This window comes from Mustela nigripes, chromosome 7 (genome assembly GCF_022355385.1).
Source record: "Mustela nigripes isolate SB6536 chromosome 7, MUSNIG.SB6536, whole genome shotgun sequence".
In the NCBI taxonomy this organism is placed as follows: Eukaryota; Metazoa; Chordata; class Mammalia; order Carnivora; family Mustelidae; genus Mustela; species Mustela nigripes.
In genome coordinates this window covers 120125806-120144481 of record NC_081563.1, presented here as the reverse complement: position 1 = coordinate 120144481, position 18676 = coordinate 120125806, and the positions used below count along the sequence as shown (strand labels likewise).

The 18676-nt window shown below is 39.4% G+C and overlaps 1 protein-coding gene across 4 annotated transcripts in view; it reads right to left on the bottom strand.

The window, feature by feature from the left end:
- The window catches only part of RALGAPB (Ral GTPase activating protein non-catalytic subunit beta), an 81320-nt gene that overhangs the window by 5367 nt on the left and 57277 nt on the right, over positions 1 to 18676 (bottom strand). For all 4 annotated transcript variants that reach the window (XM_059406991.1, XM_059406990.1, XM_059406992.1 and 1 more), the window contains 8 exons: positions 17414 to 17566; positions 15120 to 15329; positions 12951 to 13109; positions 9399 to 9564; positions 6438 to 6560; positions 4710 to 4846; positions 1574 to 1682; positions 728 to 806 (listed from right to left, as the gene is read on the bottom strand). In XM_059406991.1, coding sequence (XP_059262974.1) covers positions 728 to 806; positions 1574 to 1682; positions 4710 to 4846; positions 6438 to 6560; positions 9399 to 9564; positions 12951 to 13109; positions 15120 to 15329; positions 17414 to 17566 — 1136 coding nt within the window. The remainder of the gene's footprint in view (positions 1 to 727; positions 807 to 1573; positions 1683 to 4709; positions 4847 to 6437; positions 6561 to 9398; positions 9565 to 12950; positions 13110 to 15119; positions 15330 to 17413; positions 17567 to 18676) is intronic.

Sequence of the window (18676 nt, the reverse complement as noted above, 5' to 3'; positions counted from 1 at the left end):
ATAAGGTTGGCATCTGGGGTCAGAAGCCTGAGTTCAGATCACCTTCTCTTTCATTTACTGAATGTGTGATACTGAAGAATAATTTCTATCAGCCTATTTTATTCCATTTGTAAAACAGAGATGATAATGGCACTTCTTGTGAATTGTTTTAAAATACCTATTTAAACCAAAAGCAAGCAAGCGAGCGAGCAGAAAGTCTTGAGACTATAAAGCCTATAGAGATACATTGTTACTAATTTTAGAATCTAATTATACCCTTTTATCCTTTTTGTGTATGGGCAGCTAAAATAGGAATCTTACTACTATAATAAGGTTAACATTACATTTTACTTAGAAATATTTCCCCATTAAATAGCTCATTTAGTTAGGACATTTTAACTATCCAGAATGTTTTGACCAATTTAACTCTATTACTTCTATCTAATACTGGCAGTCTGTGTTACAGTCTTCATTAATGCTTAACTGCTCCCACCTATTCATTTTTCTCTTTGCTGCAGATGAATATAAAATAGCAATTAATTATGCCATTTTAAAATGCCTGTTAATTTATCACCTTGTGCACGTATCTACCAACTTCTTTGATTTTTTTTTCCTTATGTTCATTTCCTATTGCCTCCATCCCTTTTGTTTTTTTATCTTTATGAAATCACAACTGATATACTGTAACGAATAGATTTTTCTATGCTTCAAGACATGCTGGTGAGCCTGACACAAATAAAGAGTGTACCTCAGAGAAGTGCTACTGTTTGCAGTAGTTTCCACACCAGTACTGATCTCTGTCAGCAGGTCTGAGAGGGGAAAGTTTTCTGGAAGAAAGTAACAGCATTACAATTAATATCTCCCTCATATTTCTAAAATAAATAGTATGCAATCTAATTTCCTCATCTCTTTATACAAGTGTGCAATGAATATATGGATTGTGATATCCTAAAATACATAATCCTGACCATTCCTACCAAAAAGAAATCTCCCTCAAGACAAATTTTAGCTAAGTGCATCTAAAGCTGAGTATTTATAGAACATGATCTGTGGTCTTCGAGAGCTTGGTTGGAAAGCAATGATCACACTTTTCCACAAACCCTGAGCTGGATGAGATACTAGGCTAAGCATGCATTTCTAATGCTCTTATGTTGCTTACATAAAAGTCATGAGAAACTTACCCACAGCAGAATTCCTAAGGACAAATTAATCTTTACACCAGAACTAGACAGTAGGGTTCATCCAGAGGGGAGGGAACTGTTCCCTCTTCCCCTTTCCAGAGGTCCTGGGATGACTGGGAGCTACATGGAGTGGGACCAACTCACAACAAGCCATTCACTGTGACATCGAGAATAGCTGAAAGTTTTACATCCACTAGTCTCATCAAATCATCACAACTAGGAGATGCCACGAGTACTCTAAGGCTTAAAGAAATTGAGTGAGGGGTGGAGCTGGGATGCCGACCCAGGCTTGCTGAACTCCAGCGCCAGCTTTTGGCCACCACACCACATCTGTGCTTCCTCTCTTCAGACATTCAGCAAGTCACTGTCATTCTACAATAATTTTACTTATGGACAAAGTCCTTATACAGTACCTATATCATCATAGCGCTCCACCCAGACTACAGAAACTCTGGTCTCAGGTCCAAGGGGAGGCACAGGGCGACCCTGAGGAAGCTTCTTCATTCTGGAACTGGGACTAAGCTATATGAGGTAGAGAAAAGCAGAACAGGAAAAGGGGGAGGGAAAAAAAGAAGTGTCTTAATAAAATGACCCAACCACATATTCATCAAGCTGCCCAGTGAAATCACTTCAGAAAAAAAAGTAAAATATATTTGCATAAAAGCTCTTTTTTGACTCCTGTTTATCAAGTCTCAGCCCAGAACATAGAAACGAGGGTCTTAGATTTCCAAAGAAGATAAGGAATACTGACCAATTATAATTTACATTAATAAAAATTAAAACTTGGTGGGGGAGTTGCCAGGGCGGCTCAGTCGGTTGGGCATCTGACTCGGTTCAGGTCCTAATCTCGGGGTTGTGGGATCGAGCCCCATGCCTGCTAGAGATTTTCTCCCTCTCCCTCTGTCCGCCCTTCCACCTGCTAGCGTGCACTCTCTCTCTCTAAAATAAATGGATAAATAAAATCTTTAAAAAATTTGCAGGCAATGTCTTAATGAGGGCTTCAGAGGATTTGAGTCTATCGATTATCTTCTGCCAGTAAGCAGAATGCTTTCCTTACCTCAGCAACGTCACTGGTTTGCCTGAGGATCCTAATCTCTAAAATGTCCCATCAGCAAGTTACTTCTAGTTCTCATTTCTAGGCCAGAGGTTTCCTACTGCAATCTAGGCCAAAAAAGTCCTTTTCCTTGTCAACAGAATGAAAAAAAGAGTTGCTTGTGTCTTTGTTATCATGCAATCTGCTTCTGGCTTCCCTGCCTACCTGATCGGCATGAAGTTTCTCTGAAAGGCTAGCAGGCCTCTGCGACTCCCCTTTAGCAAACTGGCACTGAGCAACACCACTGTGAGGGCATATAGTAGGGATGAGTTTGTGCTAAAGCCCTAAACAAAGCTACGTGGACAAAAGAGAGAATCTCATATCTAAGTTGAATTTTAAAAATAAAACTGCTTTATTAGCACAGAAATATACCTGTGTTCGGATGACATAGCCCATGGCAATTCCCCTAGATTCTTATTTCCATTTTTGTTTGTGTTCTGGCAGTCACAGAAAATGGCTGTGACTAAGAGATCTTCCCCAAAGCGGTGGCAGACACCAGCCACACTCAGAGACCATTTTCTTACCATGGCTCCTAGTCATTTCTGAATCTGACTTTAGCCCTAGATTTAAAGGGCTCCTATGGGGTGCCTGGGTGGCTTAGTTGGTTAAGCATCTGCCTTCAGCTCAGGTCATGATCCTGTAGTCCTGGGATTGAGCCCTCTATCAGGCTCCTGGCTCAGCAGAGAGTCTGCTTCCCCCTCTGCCCTTCCCCCTACCATGCTCTCTGAGCACTGAGCAACACCCTCTCTTTCTCAATAAAATCTTAAAAAAGGTGGGGGGCTCCTGTGATTAGGTCAGGCCTACCTGGGTAATCCCTTTTGATTAACTCAAAGTAACCTTAATAACTATACCCACAAAATCCTTTTTGCTGTATTACAAAACATAATCACAGGATAGCTCATCATATTCACAAGTTCTACACACACAGGGGGAGGACATCATACGGGGGCAGGAGTCCCTGGGGGTTATCTTAGAATTCAGCCTAACATGGTGGCCTTTTTTCCTATAACCTTAATAAACTCACTCAGCAGATATAGTAGATTTTTTAAAAAAGATTCCTCAGGGTTTCTACATATATAATCATGTCATCTGCAAATACAAACAGTATTACTTCTCCTTTCCAATACTTATGCACTTTATTTCTTTTTCTTGTCATATTTCCCTGTATAGGACTCCATGTTGAATGCAAGTGGTAAGAGCAAATATTCTTGTTTTGTCCTCCATTCAGGAGGAAAGCAGTCAACAATACTGTATAGTATAACCTTAGGCTTCCAGTAGAGCTCTGTCTCAGGTTCAGAAAGTTCTCTTCTATTCAGAGTTTGCTGAAAGTCATGAATGAATGTTGAATTTAAAGTCAACTGCTTTTTCTGCATCTATTGAGATAACATTTTTATTTTAGATAGTAGTGTAGAAATTAACAAAGGGAAACCTCACTAAAGCTGGAGGCTAGAAAAAGGAGCCATGCCATGCAAATGCAATTACGTGAATAACTGTCCATTATAGATGCCAACAGAAGAATCATCAACAGGAAAGAATAATCAATTACAGGCCCCACCAGGAAAAGAAGTACATGAAATCTCCTGCCAAGAAAACCTCTGCTTTAATCAAGTTTACATTTCTTTTGTCTTTCTATTATTTGTTACAAATCAATCTTCTCACATTTATGAAAGGATCCCATACCCTCCCATCACTCACTTGTCCACTTTCCAGTAAGGATGAAGAGGTAATATGAGAAGAAAACAAAAATAAAGACATAACATCTACTCATATGGCAAGAAAAATCATATAAAAGTAAAATGCTCCCTTCTTGCAGTGGCTGCTGTGTGTCTCACTCATTACATCTAGTCATACACTGGGCTAGTCTCCAAAGTGCTACCATTTGTACAGAGTAGACTTAAGTTGAATGTTGCATGATTAAAGATGTGGAACATACAGCTGCTGTTGTACTTTTCTTTATTAAGGTTTATTTATTTATTTGAGAGAGCAAGAACTAGCGTGTGCATGAGTGGGGAGAGGTGGGGGGGGTGCAGAGGAAGAGGGAGTAGCAGACTCCCTGCTGAGCATGGAGCCCAATGCAGGGCTTGATCCCAGGACCCCAAGATTATCACTGGAGTCAAAGGGCAGATGTTTAACCAACTGAGCCACCAAGGCACCCCACTACTATTGTATTTTTAATGGATATTTCAGGGACCAGATAAAAACTTAAGCCTGAGAAGGAATGGGTACCAAAATGGCCAAATCAAGGAAAACAACAGAGGCTGTCTTATTTGTCTACTTGCTGTAAGCTGGAAAAAAGAAAACTGTGAGAATTTGATTTTAAAAAATTAAGATACTAATGAATCAGTACTGCTACCATTACTCTCTACGTTACAGTTAAAAGGTGACTAAAGGCATGATTCTATAATTACTCCCACTGCATGACAAATTTTCAGAGCTCTATCAACAAAGTTACTTACCCGCTGTGAGGAATTAAGATTGTCTGTGTGATTAGGGAAAAGCTCAAGTGTCAGGGATGGCTGTTTTAGAATTCCAGGCATAAGATCCATATTTGAATCACTATCTTGGTCCGAGATGTTACTTTCCAAAGAATCAGCTATAGAGTAAAGAAAAAAATCAATTATATTTACTATCTCTTTAGAGAAGTGTTCAATTATGCTAATTGTCTAACCTAAGTCACTTAAGAGAAGTAATACCTCTAGACAAAAAAATTGGTAACTTTTTCTGTAAGGGGGTCAGTAAATATTTTAGGCTTTGCTGGTTATGTAGGTCTCTATGGCATATTCTCCTCTGCATTTTATTTACAACGCTAAAAATGGGACAACTGTTCTTAGTGGTCTGATTTGGCCTGTGAGCCATAGTTTGTCAGCTCCTGTGCTACAGGTAACTGAGGTAGGACCAGAAAATATTTTGACTTTTCAGATGCAGAATATAGGCCATCTGGTACTCTCTGAATTATTTTGATTACATATTCAATCATGTAGCATGGTACCAAGTGGCACAGGGGCATTCCGAAGCCACGGAGTACCCAGTCTCTGTGATTAAGAAGTGATCTGATTGGAGACAAGCACACAGAGTCAGAAAAAACAAACAAAAACAAATCTCAAGAAACCGGAGGAGGAGGGGCACAGTCAGCACACAGGGCATTTCCTGATAAGAGGTGAAGACCCAACTGTGGCAAATGAAGTATAAGGACAAGGCTCTAGCTCCGCTATGCAAACAGGCTGGGCTAGAGATGAAGCAGGGACTCAACTCAGAGAGGACAAATGGGGCCTGGCTTCTGGAATTAGAGTAGTAGATCACAGTCTTGACATGAAGGCAAACAGCTGCTAGGGATACTGACCTAGACCATGAAAGCTCTCTCTTGCCAGGTACACAACTGGCCGGAGAATATAAGACAGGGGTTGGGGCCGGGGGCATTGGTGTAGGAAATCAAAGGCCCAAGTACAAAGGTCAGGAGGCGACCAGCATAAGGGCATGAGAGAAGTCATTAGCCTAGAGATGAGACCATAATAGTGTGATGTATATAGCAGCCCATTCTACAGATGGTCTCAATGAAGATGAAAATTTTCTACCTGCTGCCTGGTCAGGCACAAAGAAATGGGCTTAATTTGGGAGGTGCAAAGGCTCTTGGCAAGATAAGACTATGGGTTCAGACTGGGAAGTAATAATCACTCCTGATCCTTTGAAGAACAGGCTTATTTTGCCACCTTTTCTAGGCTGTGCAGTTTCTCCTACTTGGTGTCAGAAGATCAGCCAGATGTATCTTCCAATTGTAGAGAATCTTCCAATTGTAGGATTCTCTGAGGTTCCACATAAGACTCTCACATGGAAAGAGGCAAGTAGGTGGGGAGCTCATTCATAAATAGAGAAAAAAAATGAATAAACTGGAAAATAAGCCTTCCATATATTAATTTAAAAAAGACAAAAAACAGGTTGAATGGGTCCCCTTCTCTACTTAAAGATTATTATGAGAGGTTCAGTCTACCCTGTCTTTAACTAGTGTTCTTAAGAAAGTTAAGAAGAGCTAACATCCTATACCTCTGCATAATCTCAATGCTATCATGCCTTAGAAGTTAAACAATGACTTAGATGACTTCAGAATATCTCCCAACGCAAAAATACTGCACAAACCAGTGAATACAAAAATAGATTTTAAAACAGCACCATACAAAAAATGCTCTTACTTAAGGACTCCACAGGAGAAGGAACTACAAAAGCTATTTCTGTAAGGGCATCGGCATAATACAGCACCTTCTTCTGTCCATTGAAAATGCTAGCCCCAACGTCTTCAGAAGAAATAACTTCATCTAGGAATGAGAAATACTACATTATTGCTCCAAAAAGTGGGAAAAATCAGTTGCATCCTGCTTCATGAAATTTTAACTGGTTAATAAAATGGAAATCAACAGAAGGCACATTTCCAGCAAGAACCAATGAGTGTTTAAGAAGAATAAACTTTAAGTGTTCATTATATGTCTTTACACTAAATTTAAATGATAAAATCTTAAATTCACAGTTTCTGAAACTACTCTAAATTAGGCTACTTCTGATTAGCAAAGCCTTGAACTCATCTGTATGAGGCAGATTATGAAAACAGTTTTTTGGGAAGAGGTAATAATCCAAAGGAAGACAACTACCACAAACCTCTGAACAGAGTTAGGGCAGGTGTCTGTGTGTTTCATACTCTTGCTTTCAAGGCATTCCTGTCTCTGGTCTCTCTCTACTGCTCCTCAGCTCTGCTTCTGCTCCACCTTCCCCAATGGTCAGTGACAGAACATAAAATATACAGGCATTCTGAGTAATAGTATCTGCTCTATGCCAGCAAGAACGAATGAACAAAAGTAACATTCCTGAGAGCTAGTATAGTTCTCAATTAAAACGAACATAATGCCCTACCAGTAATACATAAAAGACCAACTACAACCTGAAAAAAACTGGGAAGAGGAAATGAACAAGTAGTTCTCCGGAGAGAAATAAAAATATGAAAAAATGCTGAAACTCAATCTTAATTAAAAACAGAAAATTGGGGCGCCTGGGTGGCTCAGTGGGTTAAGCCGCTGCCTTCGGCTCGGGTCGTGATCTCAGGGTCCTGGGATCGAGTCCCGCGTCCGGGCTCTCTGCTCGGCGGAGAGCCTGCTTCCTCCTCTCTCTCTCTCTGCCTGCCTCTCTGCCTACTTGTGATCTCTCTCTATCAAATAAATAAATAAAATCTTTAAAAAACAAAAAAAACAAAAAAACAGAAAATTGGGGGGGCCTGGGTGGCTCAGTGGGTTAAAGCCTCTGCCTTCGGCTCAGGTCATGACCTCAGGGTCCTGGGATCAAGCCCTAGATTGGGCTCTCTGCTCAGTGGGGAGCCTGCTTCCTCCTCTCTCTCTGCCTGCCCCTCCATCTACTTGTAATCTCTGTCAAATAAATAAATAAAATCTTAAAAAAAAACAAACCAGAAAATTTCTCAGCTAACAGACTGGTAGATATCTAATGTTGGTGAGGATGTGGCACACAGAAGTTTAGACCAGAGGTTAACAAACTTTCTCTGTGAAGGACCAGATAGTAAATAAGGCTTTGTAGGCCAAATGGTCTCTGCCATAATGACTCAAGTATGAGAGCACCACAGCATGAAAGCAGTCGTAAACAATACATTAACAAGTGTAGCTGAGTTCCAATAAAATTTCATTTGCAAAAATAGGATGGGCTGTAGTTTGCCAGATCCTGGTTTCGACACTGGGAAGGCACATTGCATCTACTATAGTAGACACTTTGGTTATTGCCCCAATACCCACCCCGTCCTCCTGCATTCTGTAGCAGGTGTGAACTGTAAGTGAAACTGACTCTTCATACAGGTTGTACCTTGTCTACAGCTCTCTACCAGTGTCAGTCCATCTTTCCTGCCATAGCAACAGGTCTGGAGTGGCCAAATCACTACGTATCTCAGGACCTGGGTGTAGTGAGGTACTGAGACCCAGCTAATCTCTCCTCTTTGGGCTAGGGTTGGTATGTGAATGTAAAGCCTGGAACGGCCTTTCCATACTATGAGAGAAGCCAGGCTAGGGACAAAATCGATATACGAACAGTAGAGCTAAAGGAAAATTGCAGAGAAAGGGAACAGGGTGCTGGTTAAATGACAACAAAAATGTACACTAAGCTCTGGAATTTTAATTTACATCAGATAATAAATGACCTTTAAAATATAAGCCAGTTTGGGTCAAGTTTTCTATTACTGCAACCATAAGCATCCAATGATACATTCATCAAATTGAAAAATATGCATATTCTTTATCAGTTTACTTATAGGACTTAAATATACTCAAGCATATTATTAAAGGATATGTGGAAATTAAGATTAGAGTATATCCCCAAATAGTTCCATTCAACCTTGACTGAAATCAGAAAAAAATGACAGGTCACAAGTCACCATGGTATTCAGTGGGAAACCTTGAGAGAATACAATGTGGTTAACAGAGCAACTCTGATAATTCAAAGCACTGGACACAGGTATCACCCACTTCAGAGATAATATTAACTCTCCAGTGACCTCAGGAGCCCTCAGAACAAAGAGCCAGAAGGGGCAAAGGTCTTAAATTTAAATTTATACTTGCCCTGGTATTTATTATTCTGATTATAGTTCCCCAAGAAGATTTGTAGATATGGGCATGAATCTCTCCAAGATAGTCAGGTGTTTACTACAAAGGCTTTTATATAATGTCCCAAGAATGTAACCTTTAATGATAGCCACGATATCTATAAAACACACCTATTAACAGAAAACTGTACTGGGCAAAATATACATTAGCAAACTTGTTAGCAAATAAATCTTAATTTATTACAATACTGTTATACAAAACAGAATTTGTTTACTCACAATATAAAAGGGAACTTATTAGCCTTGTGATATTTAAGCCATGAATTTTGTATTAACTACCTTTATGTGTCTATAATTTTTTCCCCATTTACACAAAAGACATCTGAAAGAATATACAAACTAGTGTTAAGTGGCCTCTTGTGAGGGGTTGAATTAGGGGAAGAAAAGTTTTCTTTAAGATACCTCTGGTTTGTTTCTTTGTAAAATAAGACTACAAACTTATAGTAAAGAGGGAGAAACCAAGAGTAACAAAACAAGGAAAAACAATGACCATGATGAGTTTTACCTTGTTCAGGTCCTTCGCCATTATCACAACTGTTAATAGACCAACTGGTGGAAACATGCCCAGTCCAACCCGGGTGTCTGCCCACATCTACTGACCAGCCAAGGGAAAGCAAAAATTCTAGGAAATGTGGCTGAACATTTCTGGAAGATTCCACATTCTTTAAAATCTGAAATACATACCAATCATCAGCCATAGTGAAGGAAACAAAAGAGCATATCAAAATAAATCTTGAAAATAAATAAATAAATAAATCTCCATAAAATCTGTTAGCTTTAAAGTATCTGACAAATTAAGTCTAAGCTCAGAATAAACTTGGGAATACATCCCTTTGGTTAAAAATGATGCTTCTAGTTAAGACAGATTTGGGTTCAAATCCTAGCTGGGCCTTGGGAAAGTTTCTTAACCTCACTGTTATAGTGTCTTCAACTTTAAAGTAGGGATAATAATGATGTTTGCGAAGAGTAACTGCGATAATGCAAGTAAAGACTTTAGCTTCCCCTCTTGCAAAACAATACTGAACCAGACAAGTTTACTTAAAGTAAATTAAAACTGCAATGTCCCTGTTTTCACAGACTTTACTGTCTGGTTAGTGAGATACATTACACAGGTATGTGATTATTTTATTACACATCATAAGAAAGGATATAAAAAGTACAAATCTATTAAAAATTCAATAAAGATTAGGTATAATTAACAAACAAGCGAGAAAACATCCTTCTCCGAGTCCATAAAAGAGAATGCAGCCATTCCAGCAAAAACAGAATGACCAGAAGGTTCTCCCTTCTTCACTAAATACAAGATTTAATACCTGGGCTTTTTACTTGTCTCAAAAAGAAAAGTCCCTAAAATCATAGTTTTATGATTCCCCCTCCAGGGGGCAACTGGAATCTCTGAAGACAGTTCTGTCATCGCAGCTTGTGGGGTGCTACTGGCATCTAGTGACCTATTTGTAGGACAGCTTCCATAACAAAGAATTATCTAGCCAAAAATAGCAATAGTACTGTTGTTGAAAACCCTATGCTAATGGAAGGAAAATGAGAAATCCTCTACAAATTATAAATGAAAAGGGGGGAATGTATCAAAATCAGCAAGGGAATATTTTTTTCTTGAATGTTTCACTAAACTTTTAGTTTAGTAATTATAAAAACATTTAACTTTTATTTCATTTTGTATTCAATGTTATCTCCCTTGTGAGAATAAATGACTAAAATTAATAAGTGGTTTATCTGAACTACAGTTCTTAATCTAAGATCATTTAACCTATAATCTGATATCGGTAATATTAAAAAAGTCTGCAGTATGAACTGCATATATAAAACACATAAGCAAATCACACAACATGAAAGCAAAAAATAAAAGGATCGCCTAACACTGAACACAGCAACAAAATCAGCATACAGAGATTTGAGGCATTCTTGAATTCAGAGAGGGGTGAGCGGACACTGATTCTATAGGACCAGGGAAACATAAATCTGCCACCTGAGCAACATCTTAAACATGAGATTCTCTTAGACCACTGCAGACTTTCTACCATCAGCAAAAGTAGGATCCTGGAATCACTATTCTTAAAACTCTCCAAATGACAGTGATGGAGTCGGTCTACAAGTCACAGATGTGGTTCATCAGTGCTAATCTATTCAAGACTATACAGAGGCCTGAGCAAATCAACATATGGGGTGTTCCCTCTGTTACTTGTCAACCCACTGGGTCAAACTTGCCAGGCCATCACATCTTAAACACTTGTTAGAAGTACCTTATGTAGTTCACCCACAGCCCTTCACAGTCCTGTAAGCGTAAGGAAACTGATTTGACAGCCACTTCCAGTTTTCTTTCAATTAAAATTGTTATTCAGAAGTGGAAGTCTTAAATAAACAATTTCTGAAAAATTAGTCAGGATACAATAGATGAGCAGATTCTAGTCGCCCTGGCTGGCGACTAGAAATTACCCTAAAGCTATCCTGCGGCTAGGGAAGGTGAGGCTCAGACATTCTATAGGAGGCTGCAGACTGCGCGATGCTCTCATCCCTCTCAGTGCCTAGAAAGCTAAGGAAATGGAATTAGTTTAAGAACTATCTCAACGGTCTGTGCCTTCTTTTACAGGAAGGAGAAAAATGACCCTACTATTGTCATACGAACCATGCATGAGACTTCTTCCAAATAAATCCCCAACCTCTGCAATCAACCCCATTCTCAGGTTTTTTCAAATACCTGGAGTCCACTAGTCTCACCTCCAGCCATCATTAAGCCCACATGAGCCCAAGCTCCAAGTATACTGGAATCCACAGTGAATTTGGTGAAGATGGAATTCTCTCTTAACCTCCAGGGCCATTACACATGCTACGACTTTGTTAGTAAAAATCTGCTTTTCCCTTTTTTACCCACTCTCAATATAACCACAGATAACAGCTAAAATATTTTCCTCCTAACCTTCTCAAAAGGAGGTTAGGTTTTCCTGTTGATGGCTCCTATAAAATGCTTCTAATTAGCACACTTTACTATGACTGTTTCTTTAGTCATCTGTCTTCCCCTTTAGACGGCAGTTCTGGAATGTCAGATACCTTGCAGATCTGTTTACCACTACAACCCTGGCACCTAACTGACCGTGGACACTTAATATTTAGTGAGTCAATAGCATGAGGTGAGAAATCTCATATTTTCTAATAGTTCACCATTTATAATAAATCTCATAAATCAATCTCATTTTCTAACAGTCTACCAATTATCTAAAATAGTGCTTCTAATAGAAATATACATTTTGTGACTTTGATAAATTTCTTATGGTGTGTTCAATTTGATTAGCTACCAGTGTTACAAGTATTACCGTAAAATTCTGAGACCATGTAGTCATAGTGCCCTGTACATCTAATACTGTATTTGGTAACTCTTCCTTTGGCCCTTTCCTAGTCAAAAGTTCGTAGATGCCTGCCAATTCCATGTTTCAACTATTCATTTCCAACAGATGCTTTAACTCCCTTGTCATTTATTCTCCATTTTCCCATTATCCTTTATCTTATATTTCTTCATACTTCTCCTACTCTCTTTGATACATGCAACAACTTAAGTCTTCTTTAACTTAAGTTTTACTTAAGCCCTCCGCTTCTGTCCTTATTTCAGGTGTTCGTCTCCCCACTGGACGCTATGCATGCCTCAACTGAAATTATTTGCTTGTGAAATTACCTGCAAGGTAAGCTCCTTGAGAGGAAAGACTGTTACTCATTTCTATACCAGGCACTGAAGATGCTCAGTAAATATCTGCTGCTGTTTTTCACCTTAAGCTTTTTGTGGTTAACCTTCTGTATTTCAGTTTCTTTTGAATCCGAATTCTTTAAGGGGAAGAAAGACACATTATGGCTCCTCTCTACATCACGTTCTTTTGAGAGTCAAAAGGCTTAGGACTCTGAGCATCACGATTTTCATTAACTCCATTCTGAACTGGTTCACAGTCTTTAAGCATCATGTATAACCTACCTACCACTATGGATAAACACAGCCAAGTAAAACTTTTTAACATTTATAGCATAAAAAATTATCCCCAAAATGCAGAAATCTTACCTCCTGGTTGGTTTTCTGACCTGGTTTCATATAGAAAATAAAAACTGTGTCAAAGGGACGACATGGCAAGAGATCCAGATACCCAATGTCATCAAAAAATCCAGGTATTGTGGAATCGAGTGCAATAAGGTGAGGAGGTAGGCGACTATTTGCAGGTTCCTACCACCAAAGGAAGAAAGGAGAAATTATTATCTCTTTTCATTATTCTAATTATAAAAGCAATACTTGCTCATAGTTTAATATATGTAAGTAAAAAAATTATAAAGTTGGCAGGAATAAACACAACCATTATCCTAAACTAGAAAAACTATTTCACATTCTTGTATATTTCCTTTCAACTATTTTTTTGTCAAAGACAATTGAGATCATACTATGTATACAATTTTTTCTTTTCTTTTCTTTTCTTTTTTAAGATTTTAGCACACTCCCCACCGAGCAGAGAGCTCGATGCGGGACTCGATCCCAGGACCCTGGGATCATGACCTGAGCCGAAGGCAGAGGCTTTAACCCACTGAGCAACCCAGGCGCCCTGTATATAATTTTTTCAAAGACAATTGAGATCATACTCTGTATATAATTTTGAATCCTATTTTCTCTGTAATCTATCGCACTTTCTAGTAAAAAATAAATTTCACAGGGGTGCCTGGGTGGCCCAGGCGGCTAAACAGCTGACTTGTTTTTAGCTCAGGTCATGATCTCAGGATTGTGAGACTGAGCCCCACCATTGGGCTCTGTGCTGGAGCCTGCTTGAGATTCCTTCTCTCCCTCTTCCTGTGCCCCTCCCCTGACTCGTGTGAGCTCAGAGTAATACTCATACTCTCCACCACCAACTCACTTTTCTACAACTCAGAACATTTTCCATCAACATGCTGAAACCCCAAACCAGAAATGTTACCTTTGCTTTCCTAAAACATTGACCCTAGTAGCTGCTAGGGAGTAAGAGCAGAGACAACTTCTGCAATGAGCAACTTCTTCCCTGGTACACTTCAACTGTGCTTTTCAAAACAAAGTGGCCTTAGTACAAACTCTAAATCCACCTTAGGCAAGCTATTTCATATTTTTGAGCCTGTTTTCACATCTGTAAAACAGGGATAGTAGCACTTTCCTTGTAAAACTGTTTTAAGGATAATGGAATCAAGAATAATGGCAAGAGGGGTGCCTGGGTGGCTCAGTAGGCTAAGTGTCGGCCTTCAACTCAGGTCATCTCAGGATGCTGGGATCTAGTTCCACATTTGGGTCCCTGCTCAGTGAGGAGTCTGCTTCTACCTCTCGCCCTTCACCTCCCCACCTCCTGCTTGTGCTCTCTCTTTTTCAAATAGAGAGGTTTAAAAGATTTAAAGATTTAAAAAGACTTAAAAATCTTTTAAAAAGGAGGAAGACGAAGAAGAAGAAAAATGGCAATATCTGGGCCCTGACCGGTGCTGTCAGTAGAGTATGTGACACTTGATCTCAGGGTTGGGAGTTCAAGCCCCATGCTGGGTGTGGAGCCTACTTAAAGAAAAAAAGAAGAAGAATGGCAATATTTCTCTTCCAGGCTGACTGGCCGTGCTCTAAGCACTGCATGAAATATCTCATGCAGCCTCACACAGCCACAGTGTGGCGGGGACTTTCACTGTCTCCGTTTCAGATGAGGAGCTAAGACTCAGAGACATCAGGCAATTGCCCAAGACCACAAGGTTGGCAAGCACTGGTGTCAGGACCTAAACCCAGCCAGTCTGATCTTAGAACCTGCACAACATAAGAACTTCTCGGGTCACAAATACTTGTTACTTTTTAGAAGAGGCATGAAAGAGCAGAGCCCACTGTAGCCTGTACCTTCAGTCATAAACGTTGATAGAAGATTTTTAACATTCTTGTTCTAATTATCTGTAGATTTCATTTATACATGTGATTTGGGCCCTACACTACTCAGCAAATTTCAGTGCTAGGTGTATTACCAAAGCAGCCCCCTCAGACGGGGACTGTCCCCTCAATCCAGAAGGATTCATGGTTGACAAACGGTCTTGAACTTGCAGAGTAAAAACTACAGTGTCACGGAATTTCATTGACTTGCATGCAGGATAAGATTTATTTATTTAATTCCTTCTGTTCTCATAAAAATGTTTTGGCTATCATCAACTCCATGTTAACTTATGAATATATTTACTCATAGAGGTTTAGGAAAATTACCTTCAGTGCTTCTAAGGACAAAAATCCAAAGTGAGAAAGGAAGAGGCGTGCCGTTTGGAATTCCTGGGCAGGAGGCGGAGGCTTACAATCCGTAACTGGATCAGGAAAACTTCTCTTCCGCAGCTCTTCCTCACTTTGTTGTTCAAGATGTACTTCATAAGCAATCTGCTGGGTCATGCCATTCCTTAATTTTTCATGTCTTTCTTCCAACTGAAATAAACCAAATATTTAATTTTTTTGGAACTATCAGAAAAGTAATAGGATTAATCTTAATTTAAGAATAAAAATAAAGCTTTAAGCAACAAAGGAAATGCAGATAATTTTCAGTGATGAACAGAGTTTCAATTCAGTAGAGAATGCAACCAAGCAAACACGTTTCAAGGTTAAAACAAATACCCAAAAACTGTAAATGAAACCATTCTGTCTCTGCTTCCCCTCAAATGGGCAAGAAAGGGGTAGGGGTTGTTGCTTCCACTCCCTCTCCCTCACCCTGTAGCCCCTCATGTTCAAAGTCCTCATCTGAATGGATTACTCCACTAGATTCAGAGAATCTCTCCTACCCCCTGCTTCGCTTCTGCTCAATCCTAGTCTAACTCTATCCTCTGTGGTGAGCAATGATCCTTCCAATAGCCTGGCTTGTATTTCTATAACCTCCTCAACCCTCACAACTTTGGCCGTCCACAAGAACACTCTGTACCTCAGATAAGCTGTACTTTCACGAGCTACGATGATGAGATTCCCTTCTCCAACCACAAGCCCCCTCCTGTATCTCTCCCACACCTTCACTCGCTTTCCCACCATTGTGGGCATTCAACCCCTCCTCATGTTGTCCCAGGCTAGTAGTATCCTGGCTTCATCTATATGCCAACCAACCCACCTCACCCCCACCAAATCTAACATTTTGGTACCCTCTTCTAAACATACAAATGGCCATTATTCTTCCATATTCTTACACCACTCAAATTTTTTACTTAATGCCTCCAGATCGCAAGGACTTGTAAAGAAGACAGTCAGTACAGGAAGTTAAGTAATTTCACTACAGACGATTCTATTTAACCTGGGCTGGGCTGCCTGGCAATTTTATGAGCTATCTTTTATTCCCTATTTCATTGCTAAGAACTAAAATTAAAATTTACATGAGCTCCTTCAGTTTCTCTCCTTTCTACCTTCAAATGTCTCTGAATCTCCACCTGCTTACTCCTTCTCTCCTGTCTTACCAGAAATATGGTTTTGCTATTTTTTTAAAGAGTCACTCAGACTCTTATTCGATTACTTAGTGCTTTCCTAGCCCATCTTACAGTGTTAGCAGACACAGGCCCTTCTCCACTGCTTCCTTCCTTTCAGCCTCTAAGCATGTTCATATTCCTCACATCTATGAGTTTAAAAAATAGAAAGAAAAAGTAAAAACTAGCTTTGCCTTGCCTTAGCTAGGCCATTTCCTCATGCTGTTATCCACTTTGTACCCTTCTCTTAACTGCTAACCGTGTAGTTTACATGCACTGCCTCTCATTAACCACTCATCCCGCAGCCCCTTACACTAGTGTCACTGACTTTGGACCTGCTCTCAAGGGTCACCTGCACATTCATGCCAAAATCCAGAGGTCTCTACTTAGCGCTCCTCCTCCCTGATCTCTCTAGAGTAAGCAGCCTCCATTCCAGCCCTATTCTCTCATGCCCTGACATACTTCTGCCCCCTGCTTCTTAAATGTCTCTCCTGATCTAAGATACCTATTAGTTAATCTAATTATCTAAATCTAAAACCAAATACATCTTTCCCATCTTGCCAAACCTGTCCTCTTCCAAAAAATTCATATTTCTATAAATAGCACTGACATCTCCTTTGTCACTCAGCTTCAGAATCTAAGTTCTTCAGTTTTTTTCCTTCTCTAATCAACTGAAGACTGCTTGGGTTTATCTCTATAGTACATTCCATGTGTTTCAACTTCTGCTATTAATCAGGTAGTCCTTCCTTTTCCCTGCCTGGATGGTCATCCAAATCTCTGAATTGGGTTTCCCTTCTCCAAATGCCCTCCAGAGTGCGACCATGTCTCCATCCTGCTGAAACCTACCACAGTCTGGCCCAGATGCCTCTCCAAGAGAGGTCCAGGTCCTTTGAATCAGCTACAAACTACACTTGTCTTACTACTCGGTAACCTGGATGACAGAGATCTAAGTCATCTTATGAACCATCTCCAGTAACATCAAAAAAAAAAGCAGAGTCTCAACCATGGCAGTTGTTCAAGAATGTTTATCATCATTCCCTTAACAACAGCTGAAAAAATGACTTATCTTACTTCTTCAGTGACAATTTCATGCAAATCTGGAATGCTCAGATCTGCTTTCACAAAAGGAATCTTATCCACCTCTTCAGGAAATGGTCGATGTTTGACAGTATATTTAAATCCAACATCATTTTTAGGAACTGGACGAGGTTCAGGTACAAAAAGCTGTGAAAATAAAACAAATAAATAATGTTATGTGCATTACATTTGGTGTCATCTATAATGACACACACTTTCCTGGTCTCTTAGATGCCTGTTTCCCTAGGATTACATAACACTGGAACTCAGTAAGAATCTGCAAATACCACTGTTAACACTAAAGGTAAACAGCCCATGTACTAGTGTACTCTTTTATTTTTACAAAAATGTTCGTCATTTTACAGATTTTGTGACTTATGGGTTGTATATCTCTAACAGCCTCAGGCCAGAATCTCCAATAAGTGGTAAACCAATGGATAAAGCAGTTCAGAACTTAAGGCTCAAATCTCCTTCTTTTCCAAAGGTTCTCAAAACATCCAATATAAACAAGCAGAAATTTGGGTCCCCTGGGCCTCTCTAGACAGTGAGTCTAACTGAATACCAAATCTAGATGCTCATGGCTCCACATCCCTGCTTTAATATACATTAACTGTGTGGCTTTTGTTTTTGCATCTGAAAAGTGCAAATATCCATCATCAGGATATTGTAATGATTAAATAAAAATGTACAAGATACATATTAAAGCACCAACAGATTTTAATTCCTTTCCCAATCTCCTTCCTACTGTCTTTAATGCTAATTTACTGGCTTACAGTGCTGACAGAATGTGATCTGCATGACGCCACCAAGCAAAAACAGTGGTGTGCTCCTCACAGGGCAGAAACACAGTTCATCTAAAACAGACACCTAGGATGTTAAACGATTTTAGACACATGCTCCAATTTTGTGGCTGTCTCTCTTAAATGCTGGTGACACATTTAATGAAGTCATGTTTTAAAGAAATTTTATAACGTAAGTAAAAGCTTCTAATGTTGTAAGTGAAAAGAACAGTATACAAAAAGGACTCAAACTCCACTTAATATTACCGTGTACAGAAAGGAAAAAATGATTGTAAAGAAATCTACTAAAATACTTAGTGACTACATCTGGAAAGTCAGGGTACAGATGACTTAAAATTTCTTCCTTATTATCTGAATTTTCCAACCTTCTCCCATGAGCAAATTTTATTCACAAAATTACAAACATTACAAAGAAAATAAACTATGCCATCCCAAATAAGATTTCATTAAATTATAC